Consider the following 23,390-nt stretch of genomic DNA (forward strand, 5'->3'; position numbering starts at 1 on the left):
GTCAGAGAGATTGAAATTGCTTTACTTTACAAACTTGGAAACATATTTTTTATAGTTCAAATCATTTTGAGATAATGGTCCGTATATTTAGGACAAGAGATGGAGTTTTTAAATTTTACCTAAAGTAACTCATAAATAATACAGGAACTAAAGGAGAAGTAGTAGTTTATGGATGCATATGGTGGGGAACGTAAACTGCTTATCCAGGGCCGCTTTATACAGGCATTTTAATGAATATGAATTATTTTTTTATTATTATAGGAAGACTTATGTATGTAGAGAGAATTAATTATTTACATTAAATTAAAAGGCAAATTTGTGCAAATAAAGCTTCGGTATTCGAATCTTGTCCTTCAGATTTATTCATAAAGTCTTGAGAAAGGATAATCCTATTCAAATAAACGTATTAGTATTTAGAAGTCATAAGATCAGTTCAAATCAAAATGGAAAATAAAAGAAAATTAATATGAGTACTAAATTAATTATTCGAAATAGAGAGTTAGAGCCCTAGTTTGAACCGTATAAGGACGTACAATAAATACGTCCCTGTGCTTATCGTTCTCCCTCTACAGAAATTTTCTTAAACTCGTCGAACAATGTATATGTGCATACGCTGATGATGCAGCAGCTACGTCCAAGGTGGAAGAGCAGCACCAAGAAGGATAACAAGAAATTTCCTCCTAGATGCAACATCAGTGGAAATCCAGCCGTGAATTATCTCTTATCGTTGAACGATAAGCAATACCGAATAAAAGAAAAAGGAAATTGTCCACAAAATCGTACTTGAGAATAACGCGACTATTGCGACCAGCAAGTGGTGCCGCCATTAACCTACGGCGAGATACACGAAGTTCGTGAAAGCGTTTGACGTCAGTGTACAAGAACGCTGATAATCTTGCGACGCAGATATCGCTACGCGAAATATCAGCGGATATCTGTGGTGGTTTACGGGCGAAATAAAATCATATGAACGTACATAGTGGTTTATGGTTTGATACACAGCCTCGACGAATATTAGCAGGCCCGTAATGGGTGGGGTCGTGGCTTGGGTCGAGTGAGAGACATGGAGCGACCTCAGTGTTCTCAGTGGTGAGCTGCACGGCCATCGCCGACCGTCGGTTTCGCCTAGAGCAACCAACCTACTCTGCTATGACATCGTTCTGAAAATCCCAGATTATCGCGGTAAAAGGTAGGAGTTTTCCCTCCGAAATTTCGATGCGCGCTGTCTCTCTCTCTCTCTGTCTCTCTCGCTCGCTCGACCCTGTATTTATTCCATCCAGACGGTGTGCTGTCCTCGACACTTCCATCGCTTTTTATTTTCGTAGAATTTTATCAATAAGTTCCTCCTCTGAATTTGAAATTTTTCGTCTTTAAAAAGGTTTGCCAACCCCTCCATCGTTCTTCCCTTCCTTTCTACCCCCCACCATTAGATACGCATTCGCCCAGCGTTCTTTGTCCGCTCAGATCGTATTTGGCTTTCGTTGTGATACCCCACCTTCGATTTTTTGATAAGTGTCCTTCGTAAACAGAGGATGCACATTCACGTGGAAAGAGTACCTTAGGCGCACAAGCAAGATTGTACACTCGGGTGCAACGTAGGCTTTCTTTCGTTAAAAACAAGGGTAGAAAAAATATATTCCTATCCTACTGCCTTTCATTTTGATTTGACAGTTTTCTAATTCCCAAATTTCTCGACTTCCACATTTCTAAATCCCTAAACCGAACCTCCCAAATTCCCATATCCTCTAATTTATCAAATTCACAAATCTTTTCCTAGGAAAGCCTACGATGCTCGCTAGTATACTCGATGCACCTGTAATACTTTCGATTTTTCTTCGATGCGTTCCCTTTTTATTACGTATTTCGCTCGTATCGAGAGCTATGTACATATACCTACATATATTCACATATGTATGCGTACACGAGTCGTAGGTTTATTTGTATGTGCAAATACCGACGTGCATTCACATGTTGGTGAAAGTACGTACACGTAGCAGAGCTTTCTTTTGAATCTGTTTTCGGGCTTCCCTCTTTCATTGTATTTGCGCAAAATAGCTGCAATACATTGTACCCGGTGTATACATACTGCTGACAATACATGCGATGAAAAAAAATAACGGACACGAATATTGTGATTAAACGAATTATACCTTCAACGCACCCATTCATGGTCGCAATAGTGCCGATATCTAATTAATGATTAGTGATTTATGAAACGCATGTGACATGTAATGACATTGTATCTTTAGTTTGTATATGTGTACAGATGCAACTCAAGCTTTATTTCCTAAATAATCCTACTATATTTGTACACAGGATGAAACTATAGATTTGAAAAAAATATGTAGTTTAAAGAAATGAGGGTGACCTTGTAACTTCTAACCCCATAACCCAGCTTCCTTTCTTAAATATAAATACTGAAATATTCTTTACCAATACTTAAAATAATTGGTCTAGTTAATTGGGACACTAATACATCTTTCAAGACCTGTCAAGTTTTAGTGTCATGTAAATAATGTGTTTGTGAATTGCGAAGATTCGAGCATGCCGTTTAGTTATTCAAATAAGCAGAAGTTGTAAGCAACAATCGTGTTCTTCTTACTGCTCTCTATAAAGTCTGCACTCATAAATGCATAGAATTTTTCACCAGTGGTTGTGCAAGACTCTCGTCCATAAAAGTTCATACGTTGCAGTATAATGGTGACTGAAATTTTTTACGTGCTACCACATTATTGTCTTCTTTTCAAAACTTTAATTTCCGTCGCTGAAAAATTCAGAAATGAGTGAAGTAATCAAAGTAAGGGTCATTATAACAAACGAATATGATAAATAAAGAAGACTAATGTAGTTTAATAAATTTACCAGATGAGAGATTATAAAAATTTGCATTTTGACTTTTGCTCTGGGCCTCACTTACTGTAGCTACAGCCCTGATACTACGCCTGTAACATAGCAAACAGTTTATCAATTTACTAAATGTGTTTTTATAGATCACATTTGCTTACCTTTATTTATTGTATCTAAAGCATCATGAAAATAATGACAGTGTAGTTATATGGTTGTCTCTGGTAGCAGCTTCGACCGAACATAACCTCATAGAAATTTACTGCGTGGAGAGCAACATATATTTCTACGAAACACCATTCCCTATAGCCTCGTGCCAACTTTGAAAATTGTTATACGAGTCTCTAAACATCGGATAAAAGTTTCATGAAAAATAGGTCCTTAGCAACGACGAACATCGAGAAAAGTTATATTAGAAATGATGAACTCTATAGCCAATTTAAGTTGACGGAGTCTTCACAAAATAATTAATGTTTCGGTGAATACAGGTCCACGAAATGTACGTATAATTATGGACTTTCTAAAATTTTATGGGTAAAAGCATTTCTGAAAACATTGTTCGCTTTCTGAAGTCTACAGTAGTCGACAAAGTAAAATATTTGAAAAAATACTGGAGTTATTTACATTTGTCAGATTTATCATGTACGCAGCAATTTCTGAATCATTGGTAGCGATAGAGTCGATTGGAGCCTCGTCAACAACAGAGCCCCGATTTCGTCGTTAGGATGGAAGTCGAAGACCCAGATTTTCTGAGGACAAGGCGAGCCCGCAGTACGGGAACCGTATCGACGATAACACGGGCGTCGTGGCATTAGTGAGGCACAGCGTTCTCTCGGCTTCTCGTGTCAACACATTCCCGACGCCCACGACGAGTGACGCATGCGCCCTAAGCGCCTCGTCACTCTTCTTCCTCCCTCTTTTCCGTCCGTCACCATTCCCCTCGTTCTCTTTCGCTGATTCACTTGCTGGTTCTTTTGATTCTCTCAACGTACACACAAAGGCCCCCTTCTATTCCTTGGATACGCCCCTGGCTTTTGTACGAGCACCCTTCTTGCCACCAGCTCATCGGGTAGCCGGTTTGAAATTCCTAATTCGTGAGGGTGCATAGACAATGCAGATCGTTAAAACAAACTGAACCCGATATCGTACCGTAGCTACGAGGCCCCTTCGGTACGTACGTCCCTGGCAGGCGCGTAAACCTAATCGTTCCTCTCTCCCCTCCAACGCTGAACATAGTCGAGTCTCCTCCTCTTCCGCTCCCACTGCACGCACCAATTTTCCAATTGATAAGGGTGCACGGTTGATACAGACTAACCCTATCCCTTCATCCTCTCTCTCGTTGTCGTTCTCTCTTTGTTTTCCTCCCGGTTCCCTCTTTCTCCTGTCGTAAAGTTAATATAGCTGCACCCATATTGGGTCGCGCCTAAACAACAATTAACAACTTCTTTTTCGGCCTTTCTTTCGTTTTAGAGCCGTTGTTATTGAGAGTTATGTTATCAACAATTCCATATATCGATAAATATCAAGTGGCCTATAGACAGAATTTTATCGTTGCACTTTAAATCATTCTGGTTCGAAATCGAGATTATATCCAAATGAATAGATTTCGGTAGTAATACTTGCACCTTCAAAGCGTCTCTGGGAAATTGAAGCCCAGAAAATTCGAGTCCGGTATTGGATAGAGATCTGGGTAAAAGCAGGAGGGGAAACTTGTTCCTAGCAAGCAAGCTGTACGTTACGTAAAATTAACAATCATGTTCCGAAACTCACTTTCCCGTCTGGGATTTTGGGAGAGGGAAGCGGATGGCATGAGAATGTTACGAGGGAACACCGGGGTATCCCAAATCGTACGACACTGTTCCTTGACGGAGGAATAATTTTTCTCCACGATCGAACAGTCGTCGAAGTTCGAACGGCGTTGTTTCGACAGAAAAAGAATGTAGCAACTCTTATAAAATACGTATGTCTGTCGTACATTGAATAAGTTGAGCTTTGGCTCGATGCATGACGCGTATGACAGCTGTAGCGCGGTGTTGCCACGTGTTGACTTTGGCTTAACCTAAGAGTGACCAACTTGCTGGCCAAGCGTATGCATTCTGATTATCTTACATTCAAATAACGTTATAATATAACGTTATGACGCAGACGACACGAATTCGCTTTAAACACGAGGAGAAGCTATTGCTGCCTCATAACGCAACTTCGTGGACGTTGTGCAAGCATCGTGTGATCGGAGTAACAATGGTCAGACTTGCACGGCTCTTGTTCGTCCCTTCGATGCTCTTCCCGTGTTAGAAAGTATTCGAATTTCTCTGGTTGAATTTCAAAAGGTTTATACCTAATTTGCGTTCTTCTTTCGTTCTTCGCAACCGAGGGTCTTCGAGGTTCCGTCTACGCGAGTGACCACTCGTTCACGGATATCCAACCTCGTGGAAAATGTTGGCTGCATGTCGAGGCACCAGAACTTTGGCGTGTTTACTTACATGCTCAGGGCTGTGCCAGCGGGGACCCAGTATGATCTTCAAGAACCGAGTGGGTGCGGCCTTTCCCTGGTCTCGAAAGAAGGGGGACCGGATTTTCTCTCCCGTTTTCTCTCGCTGGTTTGCTCGCTCGCTCGGTAGGTCCTACCTTTTTTTATTTGAAGGTCCCTTCGTGCTCGCAGCTTTAGCATCAGCACTCCCTCGCTTTAGGGTCGCCCCTATCTTCCTTCCTCTCGACTACCCTTCACGATATTAAACCCCGTAGGACTCAGGGATGTATGGTACAGCGCGATACCATGGTTACGACAATGGGTAATTTTTTTAAACAAATCATACCCGATTCGTATCGAAGTAGGTGACGCGTAAAGACGTACGGTATTCCGTTCGATCTACTCTTACCTACTAGCACCGTCACTAGACTTTACGTTTACTTTCGATCGATAACGTTATTGCGTACACACGAACGTATAGATTACGCGATAGATCAATTATTCTTTTCCCATTTGTTGCTGAGAAACGTTCGCGATGTTACATCAGAATAGGATCAATTCTCGATCGGCGGATGGAGCCTCGTTGTCAACAATTATTAGAAAATATTGCGATAATCTTGTTATTGATACGGGAAAAAAAAGTGCAACGAGCACATTTATTATCCTGATCCGAGTTTCTAAGAACAGACGTAATCTAACTTAACACGTATAACTGTAAATTTGCGAAGGTGGAATTATTTCGTAACAATATTATTTCCAAACAATATAACCGTTTTACTGTTCAATCTCTTACAAATGTCCGTTCCGATAATCTGCGAAGATAGTAAATGAATCGGTACCTTTCATCATTTAACCTTCCATGTTCGCAAATACAGATAATCCTAACGGAAAAAAGCGTAACGTTAAATCTAATCGACCCCCGTCGACGGAGCATTTATCGACCGTATCGTAGTCGTAGCGAAAGGGCCGGGGCACCGTGGTCGCATGGTACGGACCTGCGACGGGTCTCCCCCACCATCAATGGCGTTCCCCCACCACTCGGCTCCCACCCCTTCCATTCTCGCGCGGCGCGTTTCGTCTCAGTCTGTCGCGCGCCACCAACGGGTGAGGTTGTGCGTTTCGTGGTAAAGCGCGCGGTGGTGGTTGATTCACGGTACGCGCGCGTGTTTGCTCTGGTGCGCGGGTGCGTACATACATGCGTGTGCCTTCTACGGTGTCACAGTGTGTATGCGCGTTTGATACTGTCGTCGTGGTCTGTGTATTCAACCGGTCGCATACAGCAATCGTGACATCGAGGCATGACAGCGACGCGGGAGTGTTACCCCATACGGTAGGAAAAACTTCCTTCTGCCGTTCTTCTTTCGACAAAGACCGAATCGTCGGCCGCTCGGAACGTTGCCGGAGTAGATGTACGACAAAAAAGGCGAACATCGTACGAATAGTCGAGTGCACGCTCAGAAACAGTACACTTGGCCACGAATGTTTTATCCGAATCGATACGCCCTCCGGCGGGCATTTCATATCTCGCGGAACGTATACCGGAAATGCTTTCCTTTGTACGCACCACTTACAAACAACGAGACTTTTGCTAACGCGTGATTTCAAATTTATGTCTCATTACAATTTGAAATTCGTTTTCGTTCGCGCTAATTAATTTCTTGCTATCATTTTCACACGTAAGATACATTAGAGTTTTTTCGATCGCGACTTTGAAATATGTAAATTAATTTTGGTCGATGCATCGTGCAGGTTTCGTCCGATTGTCTCGGCCGTCCGGGAGTTAGGCTGACGCGTAGCGTTGTCGTGTTTCCTTTTTTTATACCGTGGTTATCTATCGATGATCGTTCCGTTCGATTCTTTCTCGCTACGTAGTCGGCGCTTCTCTCGAACTCCATGCGAGTCACGCGTTTCGAACAAACAGACTTAACCAGGGAATATCGTGCGATGCACTTATCTCTTTGCCAGCGAACGAAACACGCTACTCCCCGTGCAAGATAGTTACGTATTTTTCAACGTTTCAAATCTATCGGCTATCTCTTTCGAAGTGTCTTTGTCAGTTGCTCAAGGTCTTGTGCTTTGTGTTGCGGTAAAAACGTTACGGAGAAACATCGATACAATGTATGTAAAGTTACGTTCACACGCGTACTCCCGATACATCGTTTGTTTTCCTTCTCACGGACGAAGGACGAGATTGTCACATACAATACACCACTGAATCGTAAAAAGGGACGGTGAGCGATCTGAAAAATGTTTTATCGAAGTCAACGCGTGTATTATCTACGAATATTTGCTTCCACGATCGAAGACGTTTCCACGAGTGTCATTCACCGGTTATCGTAGCGTAGACAGTGAAGTTGGCCGCGATCGAACGAACGCGTGAGAAATCTCGACAAATATTTGCGGTTCTGTCAGATAGCGCCATTTAAATTTCATTCGATGCCCGCTTGACCCGATACGGGGCTCCGTCTCCACTGAAGATAGTCCCGATACGAGGTTCGTTCCGTTTTAAAAATCCGCTCCAACGTTGTTTGGCGTTCTTATTTCGGCGTAGTAAACTAAGCAAGGCGCTCAATGTGTTCGTGTGCGTGACCGACTGACACGCAGCCGAAAGGTTAGTTAACAGGTATATTCTTACTCCGACGTACATATGTATATTACTTTCGTTTCGAAAACTGTTCTATGAATCGAATTACCGTAGCCATCCCGTTGATGAAATTGACCGCGTTGTAATTAAAATGCGTACCAGTTGAATGAAATTAATACAGCCTTTATTGGAGCACGAACGGTTAGCGTAATTTTTAGTTATGTCCATCTTGTGGATCTCCAAAGTCCGGGACTCGCTGATTTTGGGTGGGTCCCGTTCGATATTGGACTGTAAAATATTTCGAAGTGAAGGTAAAATTTATTTTACTATCTTGAAATATTCGTCACAAAGGAGTGATTTACTGAGATGGGATTTTGGGAGATTGGGACTTTGTATTATAAGAAGACGGGACTTTGGGACGGTCTGGGATTATTGGGACTTTGGAATTTCGATATTTCGGTTTGGATGAGGGAATCTAGATACAAGGTCACTGCATTTCACAGATCATCAGTTAGCGTCTAAGTAAATTTTAACACAGCACAATACACATATTTATATTTTATTCGGACGAACATTTTCTTTGTAAATTGACTTCCGGTCAGTTTTAACGCTGGGGAATCGAAAGTTTATCAGTCGCATAGAATTACAGGCCAAGCGTTTCGAAATAAGCCTGCTTTCCATAAGATATTCTCAGGCAAGCCTGTTGCGATGAGAGACCCAGGTAGAGCGAGCAGGCAGGTGGTAACCAAAGAAAGGCCGCAGGTCCACCTGGGTTTTTCAGGAAGTGGACATCGCCCGAACGGTACCTACGGTTCGTGTATCCTTGGAAGGGTCCCTGTCCTGTAAAGTAATCTCTCGAACTGACTTTCTGACCTAACGTGAACCCTCCACTTAATACCTTGAGAAATTTTCTTTCATCGATTCAAGGCTTCTTGCAATACGAAATTTCATATTAGTGATCTAAACAGCGGAGCTTAAACAGACAATACAATAGGTTTCAGATCGTGGGCTTTAATCTCTTGAGAATACCAAAACCGTTTGTAGAAAAATAGCACCATAAAAGCGTCATTAACTGGCATCAATCCTTACGGTCCCACTTTAATCATAAACCACACATGTACTCGCCCGCATACGATGACAAAGGAGGTTCAGAACATAGGTGAACTTAAGGAACCTAATATTCGTTAATCTCTTGAAAATACCAAAAGTACCATTTATAGAAAAATAGCACTATAAAAGCGTCATTAACTACATTAATCCGGTTGTCTTTCACTTTAATCATAAACCACACATGTACTCGCCCGCATACGACGACAAAAGAGGTTGAGAACGTAGGCGAACTTAAGGGATTCGTTTTTCGACGGTGAATTTCTTTCTCCCGTGCGAAATGAACGTACGGGTTCAGAAACGTAGCCCGTATGCGTCACCATGCCCGCATACCGCAACAGCGAATTACAGAGACGACGAACATCCCCGACATTCCCTTCCTCTCCCCCATAATGATGGATATTGTGGCCAGACCTCGAGGGCTGGTCCTGGCCTTACTCTCTCCACGAAGCAACAATCGTCCTCAGGTACTGTGGGATCCCTAAAAAAAGAAGGGGAGCCTTCGTTGTCGGGTTCTCATCGGGTGTTCAGCGCTTCATGCGTTGTCTACGGGGCTGCAGCACGCTGGTGAAATCTATTGAAATATTTATTGGCAATTTGGGAATTTGAGGACTTGCGAGTTTGGGAATATGATTTGGAAAGGAGATTCCTTTGTCTCCATTTTTATATGGATTTTATGGAATCTTCTTATGTTTCTGAATTAATTAACTGGGGAGTTAAAACATTCTCATGACTATTAACGTCAACGGTTATAATTTAACGAAAATTCGAACGAAACTCCATAGCTTCTTAAGCCTAATAACTACATATAAATAACCATGATATTTTTAGATATTTAACAAAGGACATCTCGTTTCGTCTAAAATAGGGGAATTATTTGAGGAAGTATTGTTTCTACATCAATTCGATGACAAAGAGCCTTTCCAAAAATACGTTTCAGTCATTTTTAGCTGTCACGTTTATCGGTTGGCAGTGAGTAACCTACGATCGCTAAAAGGACGGCGGACTCGTAAAGTTTATGGTAGTCGGACTCTGCCAGGTCATCAAGCTAATTTCCCAAAGCGAACCCAACGACCAAGGGCATCGTTAGTCATCAGCTGTGACTAAGAAATAAAGCCAGCCTTTATTGAACGCCAGTTCAATTACGGTACTAGTTTTTCCATGGTATCACGTAAACAAACACGATGCAACGACACGTGTATATAGCGTATCTTCAGGACAGAACAGGCTGTCGTTTCCGGATTGTTACGTTAGTCCGGTTCGTTTGTTTCGTGAAACCAGTAGATCCAGTTCAGCAGGGCTAACGTGTGTACCTGTTACTGGTGCACGTTGCATAAATTAGGTCGCGTTAAACCTTTACGTACGATGAACCTCTAACGGGTGTGTCTCGAGAATTTAGAATCTCGTAAATTCAGAGATTTACTGATCTTACACATTTCAAGATTCAGAAATTAAAATATTTGACAATTCAAGGTGTTGAAAATTTGGAAATTTTGGAGCTGAGACGTTTGGAAAATTTAAGAATTTTTATATTTAATATCTTTCTTATTTTTAAGTCACCCTGAACGTTTCAGCATAGTAAGGGTTTCATTACCTTACCAAGTAATGAGAAATAATATGGCACGTGTTATCAGCATCTTTGTCGACATTTATCAACGTGTACAAAGGTTCGGATAAATATTTATGCCAGGTTCGAAACATTTCACTTTTTCGTCGGTCACGGGCACACTTTCGTTAACGTATAATTTGGTCCGACTCATTCTCGATGGAATTTTCGAGTTTCTCTAAGCGGGTCATTTAAATCCGTGAAATCTAACGGAACCTCAAAAAGTAGGTCACAGAAGTTAATTCTTGAAACTTAAATGTAACGTGAGAATACGTGTTTTGGAAGGTATTCTTCCAACTCATTCATTTTTGGAATGCGGTTATATTGTTGAATTTTTCAAGTATTTTCATTTGTATATTATTTTTTACACGTATGTAACACGTGAGAGGTGGATTTAATATAGAACTATAACGTAACGTGAAAATAAAAGCAACTAGGAATTTTATTGCTGTTTGTTATATGACCACGTGTTACATCGCGATATATTGCATTTACAATATGTTTTATATATAGAGGGACTTATATTTAACATGCATTGTATGATTATTTGTATTGCAAGGCGCTGTACTTGTGAACCTCGCGTTATATTGCAGGTGCTTATATTTGAGATATTTTATAATGAACTATTTGATACATTTTACATTCATTCTTTTTGATATATATTATATTGACAAGCATTGTACTTGATACATCTTGAATTTTGCTCTTTTCACAAGCTTTGAGTTACCACGCGTTATATTGCAGTTTCCTATATTTGAGATATATTATATTGAACTATTTGATACATTTTACATTCATTCTTTTTGATATATATTATATTGACAAGCATTCTATTTGATACATCTTGAATTTTCATCTTTTCACAAGCTTTGAGTTACTACGCGTTATATTGCAGTTTCCTATATTTGAGATATATTATAATGAACTATTTTATATATTTTACTCTTTCTTTTTGATACATATTATATAGACAAGCATTTTATTTGATACTTTATACTTGACACTCTTTTCATACGCTTTAAGTTACCACGCGTTATATTGCAGTTTCCTGTATTTGAGATATGTTATAATGAACTATTTCATACATTTTACTCTTTCTTTTTGATACATGTTATATTGACAAGCATTTTATTTGATTCTTTATATTTGACACTCTTTTCATATGCTTTAAGTTACCACGCGTTATATGGCATGTTCTTCTATTGTGTCTTTATATAACGCGCAAGATAGAGGTACATAGACACCGTGGCAATATAAGGAAAATTTGTAAGAATTGAATATAAAATTTGAGTGATCCGTTTGTACATCGTCGGCGATATAACGATAGTCTACCATAGAAGTTTCACGTTGGTCCCCGGAGTCGAACGAATTCGATTTGCTCGTCGGAAGTTCGGTTACTCATCGACCCACGAGAAAACGCATCCTTCAGGATCACCGAGTCTTCTCTTCGAAATCGGACCTTGAATATTTTAACGCATCCTCGTTTTCTCCTCGAAGGCTGCAAGTCGACCGTTCGTATTCGCGCAATCGTTCTGCCGACTATCTGGCCGCGTAATCTTTCGCTTCGAAAGCGAAAGACCGACCGTGGAACGGATCGAAATGAAGCCTATTGTTCTTTTCGGGAAACAAGAGGAAATTGTTGACTCCTGATTTCAGGGATTCTGTGCAACAGTATTCCTCCAACCTGTAACGGCAACCCTTTTGTTTTTGCAAATATACCGCTTCATTTCTTGCTGTTAAATAATTCTAAGTTTTTATCATTTTGTTTAATCAAGGATGTTATAAACAATTCCTCAATTGTAACTCAAATAAAGAATTCCTCAATTGTAACTCAAATATACAATTCTTCAATTGTAACTCAAATATACAATTCTTTAATTGTAACTCAAATATACAATTCCTCAATTGTAACTCAAACATACAATTCTTTAATTGCAACTCAAATATATAATTCCTCAATTGTAACTCAAACATACAATTCTTCAATTGTAACTCAAATATACAATTCTTCAATTGTAACTCAAATATACAATTCTTGAATTGTAACTCAAATAAAGAATTCCTCAATTGTAACTCAAATATACAATTCTTCAATTGTAACTCAAACATACAATTCTTTAATTGCAACTCAAATATATAATTCCTCAATTGTAACTCAAACATACAATTCTTCAATTGTAACTCAAATATACAATTCTTCAATTGTAACTCAAATAAAGAACTCCTCAATTGTAACTCAAATATACAATTCCTCAATTGTAACTCAAACATACAATTTTTTTAATTGCAACTCAAATATACAATTCCTCAATTGTAACTCTAACATACAATTCTTCTATTGCAACTCAAATATACAATTCTTTAATTGGAACTCAAATATATAATTCTTTAGTTGCAACTCAAACATACAATTCTTTAATTGCAACTCAAATATAACAATTCCTCAATTGTAACTCTAACATACAATTCTTTAAGTGCAACTCAAATATACAATTGTTTAATTGGAACTCAAATAAAGAATTCCTCAATTGTAACTCAAATATACAATTCCTCAATTGTAACTCAAACATACAATTCTTCAATTGTAACTCAAATATACAATTCTTCAATTGTAACTCAAATATACAATTCTTCAATTGCAACTCTAACATACAATTCTTTAAGTGCAACTCAAATATACAATTGTTTAATTGGAACTCAAATAAAGAATTCCTCAATTGTAACTCAAATATACAATTCCTCAATTGTAACTCAAACATACAATTCTTCAATTGTAACTCAAATATACAATTCTTCAATTGTAACTCAAATATACAATTCTTCAATTGCAACTCTAACATACAATTCTTTAAGTGCAACTCAAATATACAATTGTTTAATTGGAACTCAAATAAAGAATTCCTCAATTGTAACTCAAATATACAATTCCTCAATTGTAACTCAAACATACAATTCTTCAATTGTAACTCAAATATACAATTCTTCAATTGTAACTCAAATATACAATTCTTCAATTGCAACTCAAACATACAATTCTTTAAGTGCAACTCAAATATACAATTATTTAATTGGAACTCAAATAAAGAATTCCTCAATTGTAACTCAAATATACAATTCCTCAATTGTAACTCAAACATACAATTCTTCAATTGTAACTCAAATATACAATTCTTCAATTGTAACTCAAATATACAATTCTTCAATTGCAACTCAAACATACAATTCTTTAAGTGCAACTCAAATATACAATTATTTAATTGGAACTCAAATAAAGAATTCCTCAATTGTAACTCAAATGTACAATTCCTCAATTGCAACTCAAACATATAATTCCTCAACTGCAACTCAAATATACAATAGCCCATAAGATGAACCCTAGTAATCAAGGCGAGAGTCAGGTCTATTTTCCTCATTCTGATTGATGTTAAAAGTACAATTACTTATTCCCGCCAAAAATATGAATATATCTTGCAATATCCCTTTCGACTATTACAGTCTTCTTTCTATACCCATAAAGAGCTCAGTGCTAATCCCGTAAGTAACTAATCCTGTAACTGACTAGTGACACTAGCGTTATCCTTAAAAAAATAATAGAAAAATGTCCACCCAAATAAAAATGCAGAAAGTCGACACCCGAACCGAATTATGCGCCTCCGCTCCATTAAAACTAGCAACAACAACAATAATGAAGGCGAACAGGGAGGCAAGCAGGGACAGAAATTCGATAGAACAAAACAGAAAATCTCTCGTCTGACCAGTACATCCTTTGAGAGGAGTAAAGTGGAAATTTCTCTTCCCGTTCTCCTCTCGATTCTGTCTCTCTCAGTTCTGGTCCCTCAGAGCGTTTTCTCCCTTCGATCTCTCCCTCTCTGTTACTTGGTCTCTCCAGGGTGCTAGCCAGTTTCGTGATACGAGGCTGGCTGGATCGATAGAGAGAGCAGCTCGGTTCCTTGGTGTTCTCTTGCCTCTCTTTCTCGAGTTGACGATTCCTGGAGGATTCGAAGGTACCCAACTATTTTCACGTGGGGAAAAAGAGTACATTTGATTTGGCAGATATAGCGTGCTCGTAAATTTAATCGAGCGAAACGACTGTTGGGTTGAAATGTGCCACTGTGGATTTATGTTATGATCGAAGTTCGGTGTCGTTTCGGGAGTTTTGAATAAAGTTTAGATATTTGAAAACCGAGAATTAAATGAAAGTTTAGTTATGGATTTTGTGGGCTAAATTTTGAGACAAGAAGCGATCTTAATCAGTAATTTATTACTGATTCATTCACTGTGACTCGTACAGTGCAATTTTCTAATCTATATCTCTGTAATTTTCCATTTTACCAGTCTGAAGATGGCAGTGTCCCAAACTTGCAAAATTGAAAGAGTTCAAAGATCTGAAAATCTCATAGTCTCAAATTTAAATCCTTCCAAAGATCCTTCAAACTCCGAGAACTTAAAAAATTTCTAAACCACCAAAACCTCTTCATAGTCTAAAATTTTCAAACTACCAGAACCTCATCACAGTCAAAAATTTCCAAACTACCAGAACCACCTTACAGTCAAAATTTCCAAACTAGCAGAACCTCCTCACAGTCCAAAATTTCCAAACCACCAAAATCTCCTCACAGTCCAAAATTTCCAAACTACCAAAACATCCTCATATTCAAAAATTTCCAAATTCCCAAAATCTCCTCACAGTCAAAAATTTCCAAATTCCCAAAATCTCCTCACAGTCAAAAATTTCCAAACTACCAAAACCTCACAGTTCAAAATTTCCAAACTATCAAAACCTTCTAACAGTCAAAAATTTCCAAACTACAAAACCTCACAGTCCAAAATTTCCAAAAAAAAACATTGAAAAATAAAAGTGTGAAAAGACAGCAAGAGCCCGTTAATTAACGACCACGCTATATCTGGCGAAGGGAGTGTACGGACCTGTTACCTCGCACCAGGGACCGCCCTTTATCGTTCCGAGCTTTTAAGGGCTAGTCGAGTGGACGACGAAAGTCTGCGGCCACGTTCGTGAGACACGGAACACCAGCTGGTGGAAAATCGAAAACGCCAGCTGCCGGCTCCTTGAACGGCATAAATTTCGTGCCTTTGTACGTAACCCGGGTGTGTAGGTCGAATCTCGGCTACTTTAGCCGCTCCTCGAAATGCTAGCATACCCCGTGGGAGTTGTCCAGTTTCTACAGATATCCGCTCTAGAATCGCTCCAGCCGTGGTCTTAGTTGGGGCATTAGGAGAGCAAATGTAATTAACCCTCGAGGACCTCGATCATCACATTCGCGAAATATTTGTTGTGGCGTTGAACTTGAACATTAATCTTTTTTGGGGAGTTTAGTGCATTTTTGAAGGGAGGGATGGAGAGGGTGATTTGATGGAGAGGGAGGTAGGGGCTCGAAAGTGTGGGAACTTGAGATTTTTGGGGGTTTGGAGGTTTGGGATTTAGGGGTGGATTTGGGGTCTTGGAATTTTGGGATGGTGGAGATTTATGGGGTGAAAGTGGAGGGATGGGAATTTGGGGGATTTGGAAGTTGGAGGGTTTGGAATTTGGAGTGATGGCAGTTTGGGGGATTTGGAATTCGGAGCGTTGGGAATTTGGGGGATTTGGAATTTGGAGCGTTGGGAATTTGGGGGATTTGGAATTCGGAGCGTTGGGAATTCGGGGGATTTGGAATATGGGACGCTTGGAATTTGGGGGATTTGGAATTCGAAGCGTTGGGAATTTGGGGAATTTGGAATTCGGAGCGTTGGGAATTTGGGACGCTTGGAATTTGGGGGATTTGGAATTCGGAGCGTTGGGAATTCGGGGGATTTGGAATATGGGACGCTTGGAATTTGGGGGATTTGGAATTCGAAGCGTTGGGAATTTGGGGAATTTGGAATTTGGGACGCTTGGAATTTGGAGGATTTGGAATTCGAAGCGTTGGGAATTTAGGACGCTTGGAATTTGGGGGATTTGGAATTTGGGACGCTTGGAATTTGGGGGATTTGGAATTTGGGACGCTTGAAATTTGGGGGATTTGGAATTTGGAGCGTTGGGAATTTGGGGGATTTGAAATTCGGAGCGTTGGGAATTTGAAGGGTTTGGAATTTGAAGCGTTGGGAATTTGGGCGATTTGGAATTTGGAACATTGAAAATCTGCAACATTGTGAATCCAGAACTTCAACAACTTCCCTCCCCACAACTTTGTCTCACTCCAAATTTTGGAAGTTCCCAACTTCAGAAACTTGCTCCCTCCATTTGGAACTTCCCAAATCCCAAACTTCGCCAACTCCCGAAATTCACTGAGAATCAACTTTAAGAATGTAGAATACTAGTAATTTGGGATCCAGAAATTTATACCTTGATTAAAAAAAAAAATGGGGAACATGAAAAAGGTAAGCTGGGTGCGCGTGACCCCGATCATCCAGCTTTTGGTCGCATTGTTGTCTGGAACGGTATACGCGTTCCTTGCCGCGACTCCTTCGTCCTCGTCTCGACGGTTTTTGCTTTTGCTCGACTCTCTCTCGAGAGCCGCTACCACTGGAGAGGAGTTTAAAGGTAAACGGGTTTCTCGCCGCTAGCAGACACCGCTCGCCACATCACCAGGAGACTCTGGCCTCTCTTGGCCATACCCGTGAACATCGTGTACTGCTTCCTTGACAAAACCTTCGTTGACTCTTGTAGAACCTTCTTCTAATAAAAAGTTAAGGGAGGGTTAAGATTGTGGGACTGAAGAAAGTCTGGAGAGATAGTCTGGTAACTATAGGGAAGATAGGACCTGGGGAAGTTCAAGGTTTTTGTGAAGAGTTTGAGATCTGTGAAGGTGCTAGGACCTAGGGAGAGCCTAGAGGTTAATGTTGAACTTGGAACTGATGGAGAATCTATGAAATCTTATGGGAAGTCTAAGGTTTATGTAGAGTTTGGAACCTGTGGAGGTGCTAGAACCTAGGGAGAGCTTAAAGACTTATGTTGAACCTGGAACTGATTGAGAACCTATAGAACCCTATAAAGTCGAAGATCTATGTAGAGTTTGGAACCTGTGGAGGTGCTAGAACCTAGGGAGAGCCTAAAGACTTATGTTGAACCTGGAACTGATTGAGAACCTATAGAACCCTATAAAGTCGAAGATCTATGTAGAGTTTGGAACCTATGGAGGTGCTAGAACCTAGGGAGAGCCTAAAGACTTATGTTGAACCTGTGATTGACAGAGAACCTAAGAACCCTATAAAGCCTAAGATCTATGTAGAGTTTGAAACTTGTGGAGGTGCTAGAACCTAGGGAGAGCCTAAAGACTTATGTTGAACCTGTGACTGACAGAGAACCTAAGAACCTTATAAAGTCTAAGATTTATCTAGAGTTTGGAACCTGTATAGATCCCAAAACCTAGAAAAAGCCTAAAGACTTATGAACCTGAGAAGAACCTATGTAACCTTCGGAAAAAGTCTAAGACTTAGAGTCTGAAGCTTGGAAGACCTTAAAAAAATTTGTCTCGTTTCCCCAGAATTATCATTCCTTCATCGAAGAACCACTCAGTCCCCTTCAAACCCGAAAGAACCTTCATTACAATAAAAGTCCAATTTAATAATTATCTGGTCATAAAAACGCTCATTACTGAGTAACAAACAGTGTCGCTTTAATATCCTCGTTAAGGGCCACGTGCAGAAGGAGTGCACAAAAGGGTGGTTGAGTCTCGACGATCAGGTGTGCCTCGATGTAAATTGTCGACCGGTAGCACGGTATCGGGAGCAAACGGGCACTGTTAGATTGTATAGGGTGGCTGGACACCAGGTGAACATACCATATGTCATGGGGAGATAAGACCGTTTGAGATAGCCGATGAATTAGTTTCCCTATCGTTGGATTCTTAAGTGACAGTCGGTTCTAAGGAACATTTGCATATCGAATGAACCGGCTGTGAAACGGAATGGCTAATTATCTTCTTTGATGTGGATGACACTGAGCGATAGAACGCTTCTGTCGATTTCAACTGAGTCCACATTCAATGGGAAATATCGGGTGTTACTTGATCCGGACTTAACCTATACTCGGATATTATTTTGGTGTTTGCTAAAATTTGAGGGTGGGGGATATGGAGTGGTGGGGATTTGCATTTTGGGATTTTTTAGATTTGGGGGATGGGGAGGTGGCATTTTGGGGTTTTGGGGTGTTGGGACTTGGGGTATTGGGAATTTGGAGTGTGGGAAATTTGAGGGATTGGGACTTAGGAGTGTTGGAAATATGAGGGATTGGTACTTAGGAGTGTTGGGACTTTGGAGTGTTGGAAATTTGAGGGATTGGGACTTTGGAGTATTGGGACTTAGGAGTGTTGGAACTTAGGAGTGTTGGGACTTAGGAGTGTTGGGACTTTGGGGTATTGGGAATTTGAGGGATTGGGACTTTGGAGTATTGGGACTTAGGAGTGTTGGAACTTAAGAGTGTTGGGACTTAGGAGTGTTGGGACTTTGGAGTGTTGGAAATTTGAGGGATTGGGACTTTGGAGTATTGGGACTTAGGAGTGTTGGAACTTAGGAGTGTTGGGACTTAGGAGTGTTGGAACTTAAGAGTGTTGGGACTTAGGAGTGTTGGGACTTAGGAGTGTTGGGACTTAGGAGTGTTGGGACTTTGGAGTATTGGGAATTTGGAGTATTGGGAATTTGGAGTGTTGGAAATTGGGGGGATTGGGACTTTGGAGTATTGGGACTTAGGAGTGTTGGAACTTAGGAGTGTTGGAAATTGGGGGGATTGGGACTTTGGAGTATTGGGACTTAGGAGTGTTGGAACTTAGGAGTGTTGGAAATTTGAGGGATTGGGACTTTGGAGTATTGGGACTTAGGAGTGTTGGGACTTAGGAGTGTTGGGACTTAGGAGTGTTGGGAATTTCGGGTATTGGGACTTTGGGGGTATTAGGACTTTGGAGGTATTGAGACCTTACAGTGTTGGGAATCAGAAAGTTTGTGACTTTCCACACACAAAGACTCAAGACTCAGAATCTTGCAATTTTTAGAATTTGTCACACTGAAACTTTGAAAATATTGGAAACTGAGTATATTGGGAACTTGTACATATAGAAACACCAAAGATCTCTACATCGAAGACATACATCTCCACATCCAGAGTTCATAAAATTTAAAATTCACTCCACTTGAGAACACCTTTTGAAATTTAGAAATCCAGCAATTTCTCACATACTCCAAAAAACATAAAAATAAATAGAAACCAATGAATCTTATCCAAATCTTTCCCATAACCCAAGAGCATAAGGCCACTTCACGTTCGAAAACCCCGAAGTCCTTGATGATCCATGTTCCTTTTTTAGAATATTCCCGGGTCGAATGTCGAGGATCCGGTCGAAAAATTCGCCATCGGTGTTGGTCGAAAGATTTTTCTTGGTCGTGTCGGGGCCATGGCCCGCGCAAAACCAGAGAGAGGCTGGCCCAAAGCAACGGGGCCTGGATATTCCGGTTCACTTAATCGTTTCTTCGGACTTGGATCGTGGCAGGCCAACTCTCTGTCCCTCTTTTGGCTACCTTCGACCGAAAAAATGAATAAAAGAGCTTGCGCTGTTGGGTACACAGCCGAGCCAGGAAATCATTCTATCCCATACAATTCTGAGCTGCCTGAATATTTTTGTAGGTGAACATTTTTTGGAGAGGATACCTGCTCTCACGATATCGGCGTGGAATTTTTTCAAACATTGTTAAATATCGAATAAACGATCTGCACTTATTTTTAGAGATCGGTGAACCATAAACTCGACGTCCGTGCATCCTCTGTACCTTTTCGCATGACCTTTCTTTACTCTTGTACAGTGTTTGCATTAACAAATTGCTGTAATATTTTGTGCTATCGTTAAATCTTTGAAAGAAGCTTCTCTCGTTTAATATCCAATTATTAACATACATTTAATAACGTCCCGTAGCTTTTTAATGCTTAAATCACGCTTTCCAATAAGTCACCTACTTAACGAACCATCGAAAAGGAGCTGTTTGATCAAATTTATCTTATTATCAATTTAGATGTTGTTTCAAATTTTATCTCACGCTGCTCCTATTCGTGGGTTCACGAAAATTTGCCAACGAGCGAGAGAAACGGGAATGGTGGAAAAATGTGAAGGTTACGGTGACCGAGAGAGCTTTTTCACTAGTCGCCACGAGTGCCACCAAACGCATGCGAATGATTACTCGAATCGGACTAGGATTTTTCGTTCGCGATCTGCGGGATCTTGAAAAAGTTGCGCGTTGTGTATTCTCCGTTAGAAAACGAACCGAAAAGTCCTTTGCCGTTTTGCGATTCGAGGCCTCGTTTCCGAGATACAAGCGGTTAAAGATTGAACGTTTCACTTCCGGGGCGTTCCCGCGCTCGATCACGTGCACAGCCGCTCGACCAATCGCGCCAGGTCTAAGGGGCACGCCTCCGGACGCCGAACGTCCGATTTTCAGTCCTTTGTATCTCGCAAACGAAAACTCGGATCGAAAAACGGTAAAGGACTTTCCGATTTGTTTTTCGACGACGAATCTGCACATCTTTGAGATACCCTGCATTTTTCTAGTTATTAAATATTGCATGGTATGTTTGTTTTTGAACTACACTTTCGACGATTTGTGACTTGGTCCGAATCGTGCATTGCTTGTTTCTTTAAATTTCGTAGAATTCATAATGCATTCGTTTGGTAAAAATCTGATGCGGTTAACCCATCTGCATTTTGTTGCGTTGTATTCAAGTTATTGAAAAATTATTGTAAAAGTTAATTTAGATGAGTTACAGAAGAGAGATGATTGTATAGATTTTTGATGGCAAATGGGTTAAACCGCAACTAGAAAAGAGAGAGTTCAGCGATTGCACGGGGCCTTCGCTACTGGTAGCGTCGATCCTGGCTTGCTGGCAGCACTCGAACATGGCGGCGTGGTCGGTCGTTCTTTCGACATTTCGAAAGAGCGGCGTCAGGTGGAAATCTCTTGGTCCGTCTAGCCTTCTCGGTGTCATCGTAACATCGTTCGAATATCTCGCCAGGTTCGATATCTCGGAGGAGGACTCGCGTGGGGCGTGTGGAGGTTTAAAAAACGAGGGCCAGAAGCGTCGTACGAAGTCGAACGAAAGCGTGCGGCGAGGTTAACCTCAGCCGTTCGACGACGAGTACGAGCCAGGAAAAGAGAAGATAGAGAAAACCGGTGAAAGAAAGAGAGAGAGGGAAGGAAGTCGAAAAGGCGTGAAAGAGATAGAAGGAGCAAGGGTGGAATAAGCTCGAAAGAGACAGAACAAAAGGGGAGGGAATGAACGGCCCTGGAAGTCATCAGCATCGCGGCTTGGGCATGCAGGGACGTTACAGGGCCGTAGTTAACGGCGGTACCCCGACGGGGCCCCACTCGCGCCCTCCAGCGCCCCCTCACGCCCGTGGTGGATGGCACCCCCATAATCAACACCCTCAACACGCTCAGATACCACAGCAATACACCGGCAACAAGGAATACCCGTATCGACAATGTCCACCGCCACGCTTCCATAACGGGTATACAACCAATCCTGTTATCCTCGGTTGTATTCGGTCGCGAACTTTTCATATTTTTTCTCCGATCTTTTTTTCCATTATTTATACTATTCTTTTTTTGCGCATCGGAAATGCGTCACCGCGCTCAAACGATCGGAAGCGTCGTGATTTGTTATCGTGTAATGAGGCGAATAATTATCGCTCGGATGTACGAGGTGTCCCGTTAAAATCCTTCCGCTTAGATATCGGGTTACACATGTTTTCTTGTTTTCATTGCTACAAAGTCTTCATTCGAAAGAATTTTAATTTTAATAGAATTTTAAGGTAAAATTTTGTCAAATTTTCACGTTAACATTTTCTACGTCCAATGACGCCACTGCAGCGTCCTACTCGATACCACTGTGGTCGGTAGGTATTAAGATTCCATACACCCCATAACAGTGGCGTCCAATAATTATCAACGTGCTATGCTATAAGGTTTCCAATGACGTCACTGCCGTGTCCGATACTTCTTGGAATTACGAGCGCCACGTTCCAGTGACGCAGCCGTTGCGTCATCGACTAGAAATTTCAACACAAACTCTCACCTATACAAAGTCAATCAGACTAATAATGTATAAAAAATAAATCTTGATGAATTTCGAACAATTTTTCAACGCAAGGATGAGAACGGGACACCCGGTATCGTTGCGTAATTCCGTTACTTAACGCCAAGAATCATGCACGTAATTGTTGAAAAGTTTCGCGTTGCACTCTGATCGGAAGCGGGGATCAGACGAGTAAACTCGCGAGCTCTATAAGAGAAGACGAAAGCGTGTTCCGTTAAACGACGCGTACGGGGTCTATCAAGAGTAGCTTGTATTTAATTTTCAGACCGACCGACATTGAAGAGTCGACGATTCTAATCGACGATAATAAACGCGGCACTCCGGGGTGTCGTGTGTCGTTGCGACGCCATGAACGACGCCGTTGCCTGCAACTCGCGCTCTTATTTTTCGTCGCGATTTTCGAAAGACACTTCGCTTGTTATTTTCCTAACCGTCGGGTGCTTGAACGTTTCTACCGATTGTTTATTCGAATTTTTCTTTTCGTCCCTGTTTTCTCCGCTCTCTTTGCCACGTACCGTGTTTATACATTATACTTCGCTGGTTATCTTGTTTAGCATGCCATCGTGTACCAGTTCTGTATCAATTCTGAATGAGACGCATACATGTTTCCTTTTTATTACACCAATGTATTTCTCGTTGTTGCGTGCCCTTTTTTACTTGCTCAAATTTTCGAACTCATTGGCGTAATTGGGATTTTGTGGTGGAT

At 40.9% G+C, this 23,390-nt stretch overlaps 1 protein-coding gene and 1 long non-coding RNA gene across 5 annotated transcripts in view; one reads left to right on the forward strand and one right to left on the reverse strand.

The window, feature by feature from the left end:
• The first annotated feature begins 570 nt into the window (after positions 1–570).
• The window catches only part of mura (ring finger protein murashka), a 33,546-nt gene continuing 10,726 nt past the window's right edge, over positions 571–23,390 (forward strand). For 2 of the 4 annotated variants that reach the window (XR_013040210.1, XM_076538655.1), the window contains exons 1-2: positions 571–1,189; positions 21,602–22,097. Coding sequence is in view for 3 of the 4 variants with exons in the window: in XM_076538655.1 (XP_076394770.1) it covers positions 21,862–22,097 (236 nt within the window). In the remaining variant the exon portion in view is untranslated. Of the gene's footprint in view, positions 1,190–6,397; positions 6,645–21,601; positions 22,098–23,390 lie in introns of those variants that run through there. The other 2 variants (XM_076538656.1, XM_012280937.2) reach the window with 2 other exon arrangements.
• LOC105661959 (uncharacterized) lies at positions 1,829–6,243 on the reverse strand. Its single transcript, XR_013040211.1, has 5 exons — positions 4,023–6,243; positions 3,469–3,931; positions 3,006–3,188; positions 2,863–2,942; positions 1,829–2,764 (listed from the first exon to the last, which is right to left on the reverse strand). It is a non-coding gene; the product is annotated as an uncharacterized LOC105661959 (long non-coding RNA).

Source organism: Megachile rotundata, chromosome 13 (assembly GCF_050947335.1).
Source record: "Megachile rotundata isolate GNS110a chromosome 13, iyMegRotu1, whole genome shotgun sequence".
NCBI lineage: Eukaryota > Metazoa > Arthropoda > Insecta > Hymenoptera > Megachilidae > Megachile > Megachile rotundata.